This window comes from Eleutherodactylus coqui, chromosome 1 (assembly GCF_035609145.1).
Source record: "Eleutherodactylus coqui strain aEleCoq1 chromosome 1, aEleCoq1.hap1, whole genome shotgun sequence".
Classification (NCBI taxonomy): Eukaryota; Metazoa; Chordata; class Amphibia; order Anura; family Eleutherodactylidae; genus Eleutherodactylus; species Eleutherodactylus coqui.
Window position 1 is genome coordinate 98,854,956 of NC_089837.1, and position 19,629 is coordinate 98,874,584.

General features: G+C 39.5%; 1 protein-coding gene across 1 annotated transcript; it reads left to right on the plus strand.

Annotated features, from left to right (window-relative positions):
- Positions 1-2,075: 2,075 nt before the first annotated feature.
- FOXL2 (forkhead box L2) lies at positions 2,076-5,612 on the plus strand. Its single transcript, XM_066598195.1, has one exon. It carries the CDS (start codon positions 2,492-2,494, stop codon positions 3,464-3,466), a length of 975 nt encoding a protein of 324 aa, XP_066454292.1. The 5' UTR covers positions 2,076-2,491; the 3' UTR covers positions 3,467-5,612.
- Positions 5,613-19,629: the final 14,017 nt, after the last annotated feature.

Here is a 19,629-nt window from a genome sequence, read left to right on the forward strand (position 1 = left end):
GATAGATAGATAGATAGATAGATAGATAGATAGATAGATAGATAGATAGATAGATAGATAGATAGATAGATAGATATGGGATGGATGGATAGACAGAAAGATAGATATGGGATGGATGGATAAATACATATGGGATGGATGGATAGACAGAACGAGAGATAGGTTCACCTGTGCATCGCAGCTGATAATTTTACAGATTGTAAATAGTTACAAAAATTACAGCAGATATGTTTTAATGCTAGTGTTGAATCAGTACAGGTGCGATGTTAAAATATCATAATACATTATAAAATATGAAATGTCAGACAATTTGGATGTATATTTGATATTTTTCTAGAAAGAAAGACATTTCTCGGAAATCACTAGGTTGTAGTGTCTCCCGATTGTCCAGAATTCTGCTACTAATTGTAATAATAGTAACATAATATAATAATATACACAGTTGATCTCTTAGTACTTTATAATATTTTTAAACTATGTGACAAACACATAACAGAAAAAAGTGCAACTGTCCATCTTTTCTGTACATATTGTATAAAATATCTTTCATATGCATATATTTTATGGCTTATGTTTGCTTTGTCTGGGATTGCTCTACCAGGTAATCTCTACTTCACATCGTTGCCATCAACATAATTAAAAGGAGATGTCGCATGATTGTGGCATCGTGTGCAATGGTAATGTATATTTTGAGGCGTACTTCAAGAAAATACGTGGTAATATATACATCACATTTTTATTAGACCCTTGTAAATTCTTTTTACAGTTGTTATATATACGCCCTCGGAATACAGGCTTTGATGTTAATGATATAATCATCTTCATCATCATACAAGCCGTGAATAATAAATATTTTAGTCTGATTCTCAGCTGATAAGTCTTTCTCCCTAATTGCATGCAGTGTAATACAATGTGTGTGAATTGCCATTGGCTAAAGAGATAGTATCTCTAAACAGCAATAACAACCCTCCATTCATAATAAACACTATGTGTACGTGTGCTGCTACTAAAAAGGCCCATTTACACGGGAAGACAATGTGCACGGAGCTTTCAAAGAACCTCGTGTAGCTTTTACCAGAAGATGCAAAGATTTTCTTTGCATTTGAGAAAAAAATATATAATTTTAAGTGCATTATGTCTGCAATTAAGTGCGTGTGAGTGAAGAGTTAAATATTAATTAATTCCACATATACAGACAGGCAGGGCTGAAATTGTAACTACTGACTTATCTGTGCTATAATAACTGAATGGGGCGAGAGGCGAGCATTATTACTTCTATGAAAAACTACAGATAAGTCAGTATCACAATAATTGCAAACTCAGTACTGCTACATGATATGTAGAGAGATAGATAGATAGATAATACAATGTTTCTTTTGGGTTTTAACAAATATATTACTAAGAATAGCGTAAAGATCATAGTAATTCCTTGCTTTATACTTTAATGCGGCAATGTTACATTGTATCCATATTTGCCACGCGATTTTCCTGAGTTACATGCTGAGCTATGTGAAGTATCCTCAAACTCTGATCTTAAATGTAATGTCAATGTAATGTGAAGACCTGATGCCTTTTATCTCTTGCACGAGTAGATCGTTTGTAGAGAGAAGACTGGATGCGATAAATCTAGCATGCAAAGCGCTAAAAGAACACTGTTGTCTTTGGCTTCTTCTGATAGATGTGATAAGTAGTTTCTTCTTCATCCAAACTTATGCAAAATGCAAGGCTCATGCAGCACATAGCTCTTCTGCTGCCATCACAAAATTGACTTTAGTGGAAAAAATAAAATATATTATTTTAGGTGCACAGTGCAGGCTATGAAGGGTTAATGTCTGGAAGTTGCAGAATCTGAGGCAGCAACCAAAGAGTTGCTGAAATTGGTGAGAGGTCTCTGCTCCCCCAAGCTGGGTGATAGGTGTGATCTCTAAGCTGTCAGGTTGGATGTCTGTGACTTGGAGGTGAACCCTTCCCTCTCCGGGCTGCTCTGTAGAGGGGGAGCTGCTGACGGAAGCGGAACTTGGCTGAGGGCTAATACAATGAGAGGAGAGGAAGGATCCTCACAGGTCTCAGCCTCCTGCAGAGAGAGGAGAGGGGAGGGAAAACTCTACGAGCAACTTTGGCACAACTTGGACAGTCTTGACTCAGTGTATGCACTGCCAGTGCCTGTTCTGCTATGGTGAAAACCTCTACCCTGACAAGTGCCAGAAGACTGCATATAACTGCTGAGCTACACAGCAGCACAGAGGAGTACTGACAGGATATCTGATCTGTGCTAAACCCAGTGGAGAACTGAGCTGTCATCGTCAAAACTCTGCTCAGGCAGCTGGAAAGTTGCATTCAAGGTGAAGACTGGACTATTGCAAGTTTTCCAGCATCATCCCTGGCTAAATCCAACAAGTCACATTCAAGGTGAAGACTGGACTATTGCAAGTTATCCAACATCCCTGGCTAAATCCAACAAGGCAATAATATATGGACACTCTCTAATCCTATGAGTGCCACCTCTGACTATACAAGTCCTAACAACTGCTTCAGCCAGAGCTGTGCCACCATGGCTACCTACCAAGCCCCTGATGAGAACACTGTGGCACTGATGGCTCACAATACCAACAGCAGCAAAGACGTGGAAAGGGACAAGGAGGACATGGGTCAGGAAAAGGGGCAAGAGAAACCGGATCCATCTCAGAAGCCCCCTTATTCCTATGTAGCCCTCATCGCCATGGCCATTAGGGAGAGCCCAGAGAAGAGGTTGACCCTCTCCGCAATATACCAATATATCATCAGCAAGTTTCCATTTTATGAGAAGAACAAGAAAGGATGGCAGAACAGCATACGCCATAACCTGAGCCTCAACGAGTGCTTTATTAAAGTACCCAGGGAGGGTGGAGGGGAAAGGAAAGGCAATTACTGGACCCTGGATCCAGCTTGTGAGGATATGTTTGAGAAGGGCAACTACAGGAGAAGAAGAAGGATGAAGAGGCCATTCAGGCCTCCTCCTAGCCACTTCCAAGCAGGGAAGAGCCTGTTCAGCAGTGACACTTATGGTTACCTATCTCCACCCAAGTACCTACAATCCACCTTCATGAACAACTCCTGGTCCCTGGGTCAACCACCAACCCCTATGTCCTACACCTCCTGTCAGATGGCAGGGGGAAATGTCAGCCCAGTCAATGTAAAGGGACTGTCTGCATCCTCCTCTTACAGTCCATATTCCAGGGTCCAGAGCATGACATTGCCCAGTATGGTCAACTCTTATAATGGGATGAGCCACCATCACCACCACCCGCATGCCCATCACCCCCAGCAACTGAGCCCTGCCAGCCCTGCTCCCCCACCTTCAGCCACATCCAATGGAGTTCAGTTTACCTGTGCCAGGCAGCCCTCAGAGCTGTCCACCATGATGCACTGCTCTTATTGGGACCATGAAACTAAGCACAGCGCCTTGCACCCTAGAATAGACCTTTGAGAGAGGACCATGTAATCCACCTGTTTGGAGGACCTGCAAGTGAACTGTGGAGCTACATACTGTATGCTGCACCCTGTGTGGCTAGAAAGATTGCTCCCTGAGAAGATGCACCCATATTCTCTTTTTATAGTTGAGGATTATTGTAGGCATTGGTGCCATAGATACACTGGGGAACTGGTTGTATTGCAGCCCTCTGCTGAATGAAGGCAGTGTAAGTGTATCATTGTACATTAGTGTGTTTTACCTGTCTCACTTGTGGCATGTTTACACTAATTACATACATGAAATCATACCTAGTACATAGATCTATGGTACATGCAAAGAAAGCTTACATACAAATGCAGTGATGCACTGATCTTAGGTAGCAGATATTTCTGGGGAGCTACAAATCCCAGTATTACCAAATACTAATTAAGGGTGTATTCACACAGGCGATTTTCACATGTGAGCTCCATGCGATTGCAATATAGATGGAACTTACACATGAAAAGAACCCATGTATTTCAATCTTTTTATTCGTGTGCACAGCATATCCTATTTTTAGGCAGGCAAAAAAAAAATCACTTGCATGTAAACACTATTTTCATACAAATTAAAATTTTCTATCTTTACTATTGAAAAAGCGTGACATTTTCACACTAGTGAAAATCGCACGCAGAAATAATAAGTGCATTTTTCTCTCAAAGCACAGGAAAAAAATGCAGGTTTGAGAATGTGATATCTGTCTGAGTTTCTGGGGCCAATATTGTACTCACCCACGATTTGACGTGAGCATATGCGTAATTGCATGTGCATTTGCGCCACATTTTTGCGCATTGGGCATTATGTGTTTGCGTGTGCAACAGTGGTTTTTACCATAATTTCTGTGTGCACAAATCATGTACAATTGCGCGTGCAAATAAACACGCACTCAGCCACTAAAAGAGACAATTTAATGAGTTAAAGATGTTATCCCTCCCTGCACAAATGCGCAGGAAAATGGGCATGCTGCATATTTTTTTGCAAGCCCTAATTGCCACGCCAAATATGTGCATGTGAACGAACCCATTAAAATCTATCGGTTCTATTTGGTGTATATTGCGTGCGCAAATTTCTCATGTGCAAATACACTTGTGGGGATACAGTCTAAGGGTATATTCAGATGAGCAATTTTTTCATCCAATTTATAGATGAAAAAAATCAGTTCAAAATCGTACGGAAATACAGCAGATTATTTTACATGGTTATATTCACACTTGCAATGTTTTAATTGCAGAAATTTTCAAAGAAAAATAAATTGCCGCATGCCCTATTTTGGTATGATTTTTAGATGAAAATCACCAATGCAAGTTTATGGCTGCATTAAAAAAAATCCATCTGCACTGACATGATGTGAGTGCCATCCAATTTTAATGCAGGTAACCATGGAAACCATAACTAAAAAAAGAAAACAAAAATGCGATTTTTTTTAATGTGTGTCAAAAATGCATGCACCAAAGAAAAAAATCACAAGTGCACACGAAAATCACAGGAAAATCGTTTGCTAAATCGGACTGATTTATAGGGTCTGAATTCGCAAACACCCGTGTGAATAAACCCTTATTGCAAGATACAGAGTATATTAAATCTATTCATTTCTCATGGATAATGCCATATATTGGGGGTCACCAGTGTGGCAGACCTCTTCAAATCAATGTCCAGTGTTCTAGAGCTGATTTCTTGAGACCCCTGTGCTGCTGCCCACATGTAATTTCACTTGTACATTGTTGTCTCATATAGAGGACTCCTGCTTAGAATTTATCCTTCATTTTGTATACATTATTCCTGTGTAGTCAGACATTGTGAGCATCAACCCTAGTTCTTGTTTGCCTTGTAATTTATAGACATAAATACATTGATCCCTCAGTAGAAATGAATCCAGTGAGCCATATCCACTTGCAATTAATAACCAAGTCCTGTGTATGAATGTGAATGAGGAGATTTCCTGTCCAGCTCCTGGTTAATTAGTCTAAGTGTTTTGTACTGTAAGGTTGAAGCATCAAACCAGTGTACAGCATATGGCTATGATACATGGGACCAACTTCCTCAGACTGAAGTCAATGAGCACTTTTTAGATTTTTCGTTTTGGTTGTATGTTTAGCCTTGTAAATTCCCCAATAAAATATCAATTTCTTGTAACCTCGACTCCCAGATTTGTATGTTCTTGTGAAAAGTGACAGTTCACTGGTTTACATATAAATGCAAATGCAGGTTTTGCAAGTTTTATAAAGTTTCCCTGCGCCGCGTTTATGTTGCAGTTTTGTATTTACAAATCTAAATTATTTTTGCAATCATCCATATGAGAAAACACAGTAATTGAGCAAAGAAGGGTGACATTGTATAATATTATTATTCACAACCACACATGCAGACGCCTATGCACACACATCATATCTATATCTATATATATCTATATATATGTATATATATATATATATATATATATATATATATCTATAAATATATATATATATATGCATATGGGAATAGAGACCGTTATGTTAAATGTATTCAACATCATCGGCACACAGTTATCTGCGGCACACCCAGTACTGTAATATATATTAATGTATTGTACATTATGGTATACTTATATTATTTCATTATGGTTTCTGTACAACTGGATTAATAATTAATCTTCCAACCTTAACGTTGGGTTATGACATATTCTGACACATTAAATTAACGCACTTGGATTCGTTTTCACTCTAAAATGCGTCTTATATTAATTACCGGCCGCATATTCTGTAAATGCGTCTATTCTTCTGCAGATTAGGGTGCCGCATGTGGTTGCTTTATATTACATTCTTTACATCCATTCTAAACCCGCGCCCGGAAAATTAATGTATTGATATCTTTTGATCTGGTTCCCGAAATTACATGATACAAATTGTACTCTTTTATGTTTTATCTCACCTTTTGTACCTTCAGTCTGGTGAGCAGGTATTTGCTGTAAATACAAGCGGTCTGTGTGCAACTGAGTGCGGGGGATACGCAGTATATTTATGGAGAGCGCTGGGGGCTGCAAGCGAATCTACATATGGCCCAGTATAGACTTATGAATTGTATAGTACAAAGCTATAGATACTTAATTGGGCATAAAGCTATAGACATCGATATTTCTTGCACATAGCTATAGACATCTATGTTAAATTTAACCATAGCTGTAGACCCATGTCTTTATCGTGCATAAAACTACAGACCCATATATCTTTAGCATATATTGAGAGACTAGTATATCAATAGTATAAAGTTTCATGGACCTATATAAATTTTACACATAGCTATGGACATGTATATTGCATATTTATTGCACAAATAACTGTATAAGTAATCTATACTGATTGCACATAAAGTGCATATAACGATGTGGACGTGTACATTTTCTACTTGTAGACTTAATTGTATACAAAGCTTTGCAAATTTAATATGTATGAGTGTGTATGTGTATATATATATATATATATATATATATATATATATATATATATAGTAGCTATAAACAACTTTTTTTGAACTCATGGCTATACAGGCATTTGTCTTCTTTAAATAGCTATATACTAGCGATAGGCCTCTACGTGTATTGCTCATAAAGCTATGGATATGAGCATTTACTTTTCTTATAGCTATAGACCACAAAGTTAATTGTACACATGGCTATGGAAATGTATATTAATCTCACATAAAGGTGCCTGTATGTGTGTGTGTATATATATATATATATATATATATATATATATATATATATATATATATATATATACATTTGTGTGTACAGAGATGTGTAAATAGTAAATAACAGATGTGAAATTTGATTTAAGTAACATCTACAACAGTTCATGGAGGCTTCATACTTACTGCTTTCAGTACCAAGCACTGAATGGAGTATGTATTGCTATTTTTTGCACACCTCTGCAAATATACTATATATATATATATATATATATATATATATATATATATATATATATATATATGTGTGTGTGTGTATATATTCACATGTAGCTATACACACATTAATTTTGAACTCATATAGGTGCTGTGCAAGTATCTATGAACCCATAGATATGGACCCTATATATACTATATTGTACATATAAGTATACTAATTGTAAAGATCGCTATATATAGTATATAATATAGTATGTACTATAGTATATAGTACACAGACACATATATATATTATATACTATATATATGTGTGTATGTATATATATATATATAGGTAGCTATATTTGCTGAATACATAGTTATAGACCAAATATTTCTTATACACAACTATAGACATCTATATTAATTGCATATATGGTTATTTACCTCTACAGTATATCTTGATTGTCCCTATATTTGTAGACAGGTCTATCTATTTCGTAGATAAATAGATTTATTTCACACATAACGATAGATTCTTGTATGGTTGACAGCAATACAGCAGTTATCTGTTGTGCACGTATAAACTTCCACATTTATTATACACATAGCTAATAGACTCGTATATTGTCTATCTATCTATCTATCTATCTATCTATCTATCTATCTATCTATCTATCTCTATATATCTATTGTGATATTGCTGTGGCCATATATGTAGTGGTCTATACATATGAGCTACAGGACAGTATAACACAGTGTTTGCACTGCACATACATGTTCAGTGCAATATTCTGCAATTGTTACTTTACTACAGAAGGTGAATGTATAGTAGAATGTACTGTAGGTGTTTGTCAGGTGTATTCTGCATACCCATTTCCTAATGCAGTATCCCTGGCGCCTACCACTCCCAGCCTAGACACGTGAGACTCAATACCAGTGGAATTCATATGTAGCAGCCAGAGAGTCCAAACATACATAGACATGTACATCACTCGTGTACACAGGAGATAATGAGACATCACTGTCATGTGCTGACATATTCATCATCCTCACACTACTACTAGACAGCAGGTATGGTGTGTCTTCTAGGAATACTACTGTGTATCACTATGTACAGCTCTAGAAGCACACATTATGTACAGCAGATATTTCCCCCACTATATCTACAGTACCTGTTTATACAAGACTATCATATGTGCATATGGAATCACACACATTACATATCATTCACATGTATAGGATGGATGACATAACTATGCAGGCAGGAAGGCATCCTGCAAATTAGAACGTTGTGTGCAGCATATAATGCTTTACAGATCAGTGCACACACAGGCGGATGGACCCTATAGAGATCCTTGGGTATGATTAGGAGCAGATTACTTCACTGCAGGTTACTAGTTCATGGAGCTAGCAGCCCTGCTCACACCATGAATGTACTATATCTGAAGAAATGCATCCTCTACTGGGACCTGTGGTTCCACTGAAGAGCTTGGGGCTTGTGGCCCTGTGTTACATAGTGGTACATAAGGAAATATAAGCTTGTGCTGATGTTCCCCTCCCTTCTTGCCACTTACAATGGACGCAGGGCAGGCAGGATGTGCATAGAGCTAGCAATCATCTTAATGTGACATAGAATAGAGAAGGAGCAGCAATCAGGAAACAGCACATCAATCAGCACTTCAATTGCTGCTCTACTAATGTATATGGACTCAGCTACATATATAGTGAATATAGGTACCATCATAGATGCTCTATTGATGTAGGTGGATTCAGCTACATATATAATGCATGTGGGTACCATCATCTGTGCTCTACTAATGTAGGGGGGTCTCAGCTACATATTATATAGTGAATATAGGTACCATCATATATGCTCTATTGATGTAGGTGGACTCATCTACATATACATAGTTCATATAGACTCTACTAATATATGTGGACTGAGCTACATATATACTGCATGTGAGTACCATTATATATGTTCAAACTAATGTAGCTATATATATAGTGAATGTAGGTACTGTCATATATGCTTTAGTGATGTAGGTGGACTCAGCTACATATGCATAGTTCATATAGGCTCTACTAATGTATGTGGACTGAGTTACATATTTACTACATGGGAGTACGATCATATACGTACAAACTAATGTAGCTATATATATAGTGAATGTAGGTACTGTCATATATGCTTTAGTGATGTAGGTGGATTCAGCTACATATTTACTGCTTGTGGGTACCATCATATGTGCTCTACTAATGTAGGGTGGACTCAGCTACATATATAGTGAATATAGGTACCATCATATATGCTCTATTGATGTAGGTGGACTCATCTACATATACATAGTTCATATAGGCTCTACTAATGTATGTGGACTGAGTTACATATATACTACATGGGAGTACCATCATATACGTACAAACTAATGTAGCTATATATATAGTGAATGTAGGTACTGTCATATATGCTTTAGTGATGTAGGTGGGCTCAGCTACATATACATAGTTCATGTGGGTACCATCATATAGGCTCTACTAATGTATGTGGATTTAGCTAGATATATACTGCATATGAGTACCATCATACATGCTCTACTAATGTAGGGTGTACTCAGCTACATATACATAGTTCATGTAGGTACCTTCATATAGGCTCTACTAATTTAGGCTGGACTCTGCTACAGGCAACCTGCACATATATACTGTATACTATATACCATTAATGTAGAGTGGACTTAGCTCCATATACTTTTTGTGTACAGCCATATATGCTCCATTACTTCTGAGTGGATTAAGCTACATACAAACTTTATTACGTGTGTATACAGTTATATAATTACTATTGAGTTGACTGAGCTATATACATATTACATGTGTACACATTCATATATTCCCAAATTCTATAGGGTGGGTTCAACTTCATATTTACAGTCCGTGCGCAGTCATATATTTATTATTAGGCCACTTTCAGACCATCATATTTTAGCTTTGCATCTGGTCCATGTTTTGCAGACTATAACACAGAACTAATGTAAATCTATGTATCTATTCACTTGACTGTATTTTTCAGGTCTGTTTTTTAAAAACGCCACATGACCTATTTTTTGTGTTTTTGTTTCCATATTGCTATTCTTTTCTTTTAAGTAAATACCGACCAGTATTTGCCCAGTAGAAAATAAAATATACGGAGGCAAATATTGTTTCAATGATGATGCCATACTGAAGACATACGGTTGTAATGTCATCTATAACATGTCCGTAATACAGATCCATATTATTTTGCAATACGCTTGTCTAAAACTGGCCTTACAGTGTAGACTCCGCTAGGTACATATTGTATGGGTACAGGTCATATATCCTCTACTATTACAGGTTGGACTCCTTCGTATTTCTGTACATTTGTGTGCAGTGATATTTTTCCTATTACAGGCTGGACTCTCTTTAATACATATTACATGGTGGACTAAACTATATACTGTTTATACTGTATGTAATAATACATTGCTTACTGTAACTCTCCACTCAGCTATATATATGTTTCATGTTTCTACAGTCATATACAATATGCTCTTTTATTTGATGGTGGGCTCAACCACATATACGCTGCATGTATATACAGTCATATATGTTCTACTATTTCTATGTAGAAACATCTACATCATCAGATATTTCTATTACAGGGTGGACACAACGCCATACATACTGTAGCATGTGTGTACAGCTGTATATGTTCTTCTATTACAGGGCGGGCACACAGACTGCAATTTAATGAAGGAAAAGGGAATTGAGGAAAATGGGAAAGAAAATGAAAAATACATGAAATGTTCTATAAGAGTACATTGTGTCAGGGTACACAGGTTCTCTATAGCATTTGTCTGCATGCAGGTACACTACTGTCAGTCTCAGGACTTATTCGCTTGCCGCAGCACACTGTATTTGCGCATGAATGAGGTTGCATGAGGTATATATGTGTGTGTCTGCGCATATGACTGTATGTTTTGCACAAGCAGAGCCAGTTCACACACATGCGCAACGCATCCTTTCCATGGATTAAAAGACTACTACCCTAATAGGGCCAGATGTGTTCTTTTTTTTTGAGATTTTGCGCAGTGTATCACACATCCTCTTGTGTATTTGCGCAGCTCTCATAGATGGGCTTTTACTGCGCAAAACGCAGAAAGATAGAGCAGGTCCTACTTTTTTCCGTGGGTGCAAAATGTACTTATGAGAACAAACCCATCAGCCGTGTTCACATACATCAGTTGTGTCCATCAAGAGGTTGTGTATTAAAAAAAAGACAGCATATGCACCTGTCTTGGGCCCACTTGGAGCACAACTGAGTATCTCCCGTAGCCCCAGCCTTAACACCCAGTGCGGACCTTCACTAGAAGTCAGATGACCACTGTAGCCAATCAGAGGTCGCAACATCACTGCCAAACCCCTGGCATCAGCGCCAATAATGCCAGGAGTTCGGGACAGTGTTGTGGCGGTCTCTGATTAGCTGCAGCAGACATCTGGCCTCCCAGGACGAGGCTGTTTAACTGCCTCCCGGGGGGGGGGGGGGGGGGAACAGTTGAGTATGTTGTCTTTTTTGTTTTAGCCTATTCCCAGCTAGTAATATAAATTTTTTTTTGCAATGACACAACCCATTGAAAGTACAGTGCAATTTTGATGTCTTACCAAAACTGGGATTAGATCCAAAAAAGAGAGATAAAAGTCCTTACATTACACTTTTCCATTCTTCATCTTCTTAGGATTCATTCCTGACTGGCTAAAACATGCAATAAAAAACTGCAAACTTTGCTGTGTGAGCCAGGTCTAAGGGATTATTCATAGAGACAGTGATGAGAAATTTTTCAAAAGTTTGATTCAGCCGGTTCACCGAATTTGGGCAAAAAGTTTAGTTCAGTCTGAATTAGTTTTAACCAATACTGAACTTTACTAATACCCCTAAAACTGACATACAATAGCAGAAAAAAATGCCATTTTAGTGGGTTCCACCAAGATGAACTGTTGGGATTCAGGTTTATGGCTTTTTTTTGTAACAGGGTTTTATTAGGTAATACATGGAGCCTCTACCATACCTCAATATGCCTCCAAATTAATCTGGAGGAATATAGAGGGTTTTTTTTGTTGGATTTTGCATGAATCTGACAGAAACAAACTTTTGGCGTGCATTCTCCGACTCTGCATGTTTGGAGGTGAAGCATAGCAGAACATTGCGCCCAGCACTGCGATACATACTCTATACACGGGCTCTGACTTGTATATGAGCGCTTACAGATTGGTTAAGGTTTGATCATTTTTTAAAAGCCGAATCCAGTTGTGGATTCTTAAGATCTCTTCCCAGTCGGAAGAAATAATAATAAAAACAAACATGCATCAAAGTTGTATCATTTGAATAAAGCCCATTAATTCTATACACCCTGTCCCAGATAGAACATTGTTTGTTCTTATTTTCCAGCTACATTTTGCCATTTTGTGTCTTTCTGCTATCCTGTTGCTTGGGATGTTGAGTATTAATGAAGCTTTGCCTGTAACGTTTCTTCTGTGCACTTCATATATTTGCTAGATTCTGATTTACTGCTTTTTTTATTGCACAAAGGGGATGCCAATTCTTCGAGATCCCTGCAGTTTGATTTTTCCACAGTGAAGACTAATTTCCACATACCAGCCTACATCTTATACCCCATCCTCTAAAGTGATGTCATATCACTAGGATATGCCATCACATTACGATGGGTGGAGTTTTGATTGCTGGGATCTCCATTCGCCTTAGAATTAAGGGGCTCCAACATAAGGAACTTTTCACATGGGATGGAATATTCCACAGCAACGTCGGGCATATACGTCACTGAACTCTGTTCCAAAATCTGCACTGCTAACTGCGGATTTTGACGCAGTATTGCCGGAAGAATTCTGCCATTTTCAATTCCACACCGAAATCCGCAATACTCCGTTCCGTGTGAAAGCACCCTTAGTTTAGCACTGGCTCCTAAGTTTTGCCTGCACTCTACTACTCTTGGCCACACGGTTGTGCAGGAAACTGCAGCCAACCCCATTCATTTCCCCATGTTTAATAATCATGTAAAAACCACCACGTCTTTCAAACATATGAAGTCCTTTTTATTACAAGCAGTTTGGTGGTATTTCTTATTCCTTGACGTTTTGTTCATGCATTTTTGCCAAGCGGTTTTTAATGTCCTAAGAAACAACCACCAGGAAAACACCACACCCAGAAAAATGCTACAAAAGCAAAAGTGGCCCTAACCCTTTCCAATCTAATTTCTATCCTGGTTTTCCTAGGGGGCTTACTCTTTTTCTGCCGTTATACAACGGCGCTATCTGCTGGCTAAAGCCAGTACTGCATGAGGTGACACGTTGGATAGGCTCTGACAGCAGAGAGGCTGCCAATATACAGTATGAGAACCCCGATGGACGTCCTCCAACATTGGAGCTGTACAGCCTTAAATCATAATGTCTTCAGAGGTCAGACAGTGGATTAGAAAGGGTTAAACCATTCAGTAGGTGTGTTTCAACTCACATCAGACAGCACATGTAGACTTGTCCGCCTGCTGTCCGGTCCACACGCACCAGCAATGGTCCGTGTGCTCCCGTGTGATTGTGGCAGCCAGTCAGTCAATCGCTCCAGCCATTGATTAGCTGCTATATGTATGCTGCTCACATTATTATTATTATTGACAGTTCATGCTTGTGCAGACTGTATCTATTCTACATCTTTATTTATAAATAGGCAGATTAGAAAAACAGCCTGATAATAAATGACATGAGCCAAAGATTATAATTGCAAGTAGTATTGAGCGAACTGAAACACTAGAACCCTGTTTTGGATTGAATTTTGCCAAAAGTGTGTTTCGCTCTAGTGGTTCAGTTCGCTCAGCACTAGTCCTGAACGCTGGTGTATAGAACGAAGAGCCATAAAAGCCCTGCATTGTGCTCTCAGGGTGTTTATAGCTCTTAGACAGTGTTATACATTCTGGTGAATTTTTAGTTTTGGTCAAACTAATTTGGACTGAACTAAACTTTCTGCAAAAATTCGGGAAACTGAACTTTTCAAAATTCACTCCTTACTATTACCTGTCCTACCTAATGCACATCTTCTTCTAGCCTATATGTTATTAGCTACTGCCCCGCCGCAGATGCTTACATTAGAAAGAATTCCCAAACAATGAACTATCCAACTATTCATGGGGTTTTGCCAGTGATGTTTTGTAATAACCTGCTTGTATTATCTGTTTGTAATTGGTCATCTAGTATTGTGATTTCTTAAGGTTTTCTGCCTAAGAAGGGTTAACTCAAACCAAACAAAGAAAAACCCGCAGCTTTGTACGTATTTCCTCGGGAAAAGAGCAATGTGCAAAGGATTTAAGCTCTGCAGAGATCTGTGTCTTCTACTGCATGTCTACCCTATCTACCCCCACTCGCATAGTAAAAACAGGAAGCCCCCATGTTCTGACATTCTTACACCTCACAGGATTCTTCCCAAATCCATTTGTGTGTCATTGGAGCCTACATTCAAAGTTTTACTCATAATATCTAAGTAATATCTAATAGTAATAGTAGCAGTGCCTAATGACTTCAATGAGTGAAGTTATATTTAATATGTATGTATTAAGGGCTGGGGCATCACACGCTATTACATTAATAACTGTTGACTATAATAATATGCAAGCCTTCCTTAAATGGATATTCCCATATCACTCCACCCCCCAACTTTCCTCTAGCTCAGAGGTTCCCAAACTTTTTTGTCCTGTAGACCACTTGTTGATTTTTTTTTCCATAGACCCCATACCTGCCTAAGGCCGGCTGCACACGTATGGGTCGGATTCCGCATGCAGGGAGCCCTCAGCAGAATCCGACCCTGTGCCTGGCCGGCATCTGAACGTACCTGTCGTTTGTTCTTCTTTTCTGTACTGCGGATGGTCCGCATAGCTCACTGATGGACATGCACAGTACAGATTTTTATTTTAAAACCCCTGCTTTTCTGATGACGCAGAATCCGTGATCTTTCCATAATGTCAATTGCGTAATGGCTGTGGGTTGGATGGTTTTCATTGACTTCAATGAGAGTCATCCGCGCTGAATCTTCTTAAAAATAGAACATGCTGCGATCTTTACTCCGCGAGCGGAAAATCATAATTGATTCCCACTGTGCAGGAAAAAGCATTTTTCAATAGCATGTTAGGGGCAGTATTTGCTGCAGAATCCGAAGGCGATTGCCCGCTCTGAAATCCACAGTGCAATTCTGACTATGTGCAGCCGGCCTAATATTAATTTTCCTTACTTATTAGAGTCAAATGGGTTTTTCCCAGCTGACACAGGGCTGCTCATTTAGGTGACTGGGAATTGAAAAAAATGACAGCTGAGCACTGCCTCTAATTGGTCACAACACTCAGCCAATCAGTGGCAGTGCTTTCTGAAGGCGGGGATACAGAATACAGAATAGAAGACTGCCAAGGACAGGGAGAAGAGCCGGGCAGCGCTTCTAGGGGAGTTAACTTTTATTTATTCCTTTTTTTCCTACTGCTAGAGATGATTTTCAGGGTAGGGCTTATATTTCAAGCCCCCCCTTTCCCCCGAAAATCATCGCTGCGGGGATTGCTTTCATCCCATTGCTTTCAATGGGGCAGCAGTAGTGCCGACCCCATGAAAAGCAATAGGATAGCATCACCATCCTCTGCTACAGCTGTGACAGGAGATTCTTTCATCCCCGCTGCAGACCCCTCATCACTGAACACTGTGACAGTGCTGTCACAGTGCTCAGTGATGAGGGGACTCCCCGAAGGGATTAATGGACATCACACAATGTCTTTATGTGCAGCACAGACATTACCGGCGCGCATTTAAGGCACGCATGACCTATCTTTTGCAGGTGCGAGTATTTTGCGCCTCTAAAAAAAACGGACATGTGAGCACTTCATAGCAAACCAATGGTTCTAATAGGTGCGCAAAAAAACACGCTCGTCTGACCGTGGCCTTAGAGCGGCTTCCCACAGGCATATTTGTGCATGTACAAATGATATCAATGGGTTCTGTCTCACGATGCATTTTTGCATGCACACGAAAAAAATGCAGAATGCTCTATCTTTTGCGCACCAAAAGCCCATAGGAGTCTATGGGGAATGTGCACATGTGCATGCAATACACAAGGAGATGTGTGAAATACTGCATAATTCCCCTGAAACTCAATAGACGAATTAATCATTTCAATTGACGCGTCTTTGTGTCCCACGTGTAAAGTAACTAGCTCTGAGGGCAGAAAAAGTACAGTAAAATACACCAATATGCCTCGCTCAGTGCTCAAATACGTTGTGCTAAGGTGCGTATAATTTCACTTATGCTCGTCTGAAGGGGCCCTTATGATTACCTGTATGTAATTAGTGTACGTACTGCCTTGTTTTTAGCTTTCTCAGCTCTCTCCGAAGACCCATGTTGATCTGTTATCCATTCTACACATCTCCCTCCCCACCCCAGCTCACGTTTGAAACTTTCCACGAACATTTGCTATTATCCCACTAGTTATATTGACATGACTAATTGTTGTAATTGACATTCAGACAGGATTCAGTATGATCAGGTATCTACTTATCACATCTCTATGGCAAGAGAAGCCAACTGCAGTGCTTGTAATCCATATGCCATACAAGCTACACGCAGGCTGCTTCTTTGTAGAGCAAGAAGATGAGAGGTAGTGAATGTTTGGGACGGTCACTACACCCCCCTAGGACTTCTGTCAGGGTTCACACTGGTACTTCTCTGTAGTCATATTTTAGCTTTGTGTGATAAGTAGAATCTGATTGTACGTTCACACAGCAGTTATAAGTGGGATATTTAGGGGATTTACATGTGCTCTTTCATTTCATTTTTACCTAAAGTTATCAATATTGAGATGTAAAAAAAAAACCTAAGCGCCATTTACTGCACATTTACTTACTGTTTTGGAAACATTTAATAGAACTGTTTCTTTAACTGTAATATTTGCCATGTTGTTGTGGTACATCAGGAAGGGTGTCAATTCTCCTTAGGGAGAGCACCTATGTGTGAGGAGACTTATAAGGCCATGCATGCTCCTCTACAGCACCACCTATTGGAAGGCCTCATTCCTGCAAGTCAATGTCAGCCTTTAACAAGCCCTGTAACAGATAATGGTTCGGTCATAGTCTTGATGTAAACCAGGTCTTATTCTTAAAACTAAGGCTCTATCCGTACAACCATGTGCCTTTTAGCTTAAAATACCAGCGATGTAGCTGGTGACGAGGTAGCAGCCAACTTATTCCGCAGCACTTTCAAGTAATTTTATTTATTACCCCCAACGGAGGGATGGAAGGCCGAGTAAACCTTGAGCTGGCTGCCTGAACCATGTGGGGATGGAACTTGCAACTTTCAGGTCGTGAGCAAGAGCTTAGGACTGCATTTCTGCTGCCTTAACAGCTGCTTCCTCTTCCCCTCCTTATAGCTATGTCCCTGACCCAGGTAGCTCTGAAAAGTTGACCAAATTGTTGCATTTTCATCTCAGGTCTATAATCGGCATTCTGCAAGTCTCAAAGAGAGGTAACTCCTCCAGTGTAGAGTCTCATCTGAAGAGGTCACTTTGTTGTGGCAGATGGGCTTTGATCAAGATTTGCATCAAGCACCTAACATTTATATACAAAGCAAATAAAATTTCTATATTCAATAGGGGTGTTATTCTTGATGCTCGTAGAGTGCTGTTACACATTTTGTAAGTGTTTTGCAGCACACATTTTTCGTATTTGGACCTTGGATTGTGCTTTTTGTGTATGCTGACTCTGCATAAAAAGATTATCTGCATACTGATATATTGTTACAGCTCGCCAGCCATATCAGATCAGGATCGTGGTGGTGTTACAGCATCAGCCCCAACTCACATGATTCATGCACCAGCATATGCTCAGTGTAATTTCAGCGCTGGACATCAACATCTGCATTGATCTGCGGGTATGTTGATTGATTGGTTGGCTGGGAGGTGTGTGTTCCAGCTGGCCAATCAGCACCTTCTTGTGCTTATTTATTCCAGCCACTCCTCATGGAGGACACCGGTTATTCTTCTGTTCTGTAGCTGTTTCTAGTCACATTGGCAGCTCCACTGTCAGATAAGTCTGGTGTTTTGTATATTCTGGGGTGTTGTGACTTCTATCTCCTGACTATTTTGCAGGCTTGTATCCATTTATACCATATCATTCATTATAATTTGCAGCAAACACTAGCCCTCTTTCTCTACTATGGAGAGGCAGGGCTGCTACAAGTTCATGGTGTGGGGTTACTCTCATCAGGGTGAGTGCTCTGCTTTTAGATAGAGTCTCATTGTATTAGTAGGTTACAGTCAGATTTCCAGATTCCCATTTCTTGGTTTCTTTATTCATATTTTCGTTCTCCGTGTTATAAATTGTATGTATATCCATTCTCTTAAGAGCAACAAATTACATCTGATCTGGACGAGGCATTTCACAGCATAACAAGTAACTTGTATTTGGGATCCATGTGATTCATGCACATGAGTAAAACATGGACTGGCACTAAAACATACTGGGAAACTTAATGAAAACTGAGGTCAATCAGGCCGCTTCTTTCATTTTCAAAAAAGGCTTTGAAAATGAGAGCTAGAATCTGATTGGCTGCGACTCCACTTTCCTCTTGTATTAGGCTTGATAAATTTCCTCCGTTTAGTCTGTGTGTGTGAGTGAGGAGGGGTGGGGGTGGGGGTAAGTGAAAGTCCTAACTAGATACCTCAATAGGTCCAAGCACAATCCTGCATCTGAAATATTTACAAAACACGATAGTAAGTTTATATCAGCACGTATATCTTTAACGTAAGTCCAATAATAGATTATTTATATCTCTATAAAGTGGAATCTGGTCATACAAGAAGAAAGAAAATCTGTATTAACGATGCGTAAAGACCTGGCTGACATACAGTGAGTGGACAGCTGGCCTTCTTATTAGCGTATCACTTCTGCTCCATCATCATTTCCTTATGACTGCGGAAAAAACGTTAAGGGTAACGTAGCAAACCCAAGGCGAATGCTCATCATCTCTGTTCTATTGGCTGCTAATAGAGATGAGCGAACACGTTCGGCTCCGCCCCTTTTTCGCCCGAACACCGAACTTTGCGAACACTTCAGTGTTCGGGCGAAAAAGTTCGGGGGCCGCCGTGGCAGCGCGGGGGGGTGCGGCGGGGAGTGGGGGGGAGAGGGAGAGAGAGAGGGCTCCCCCCTGTTCCCCGCTACTGC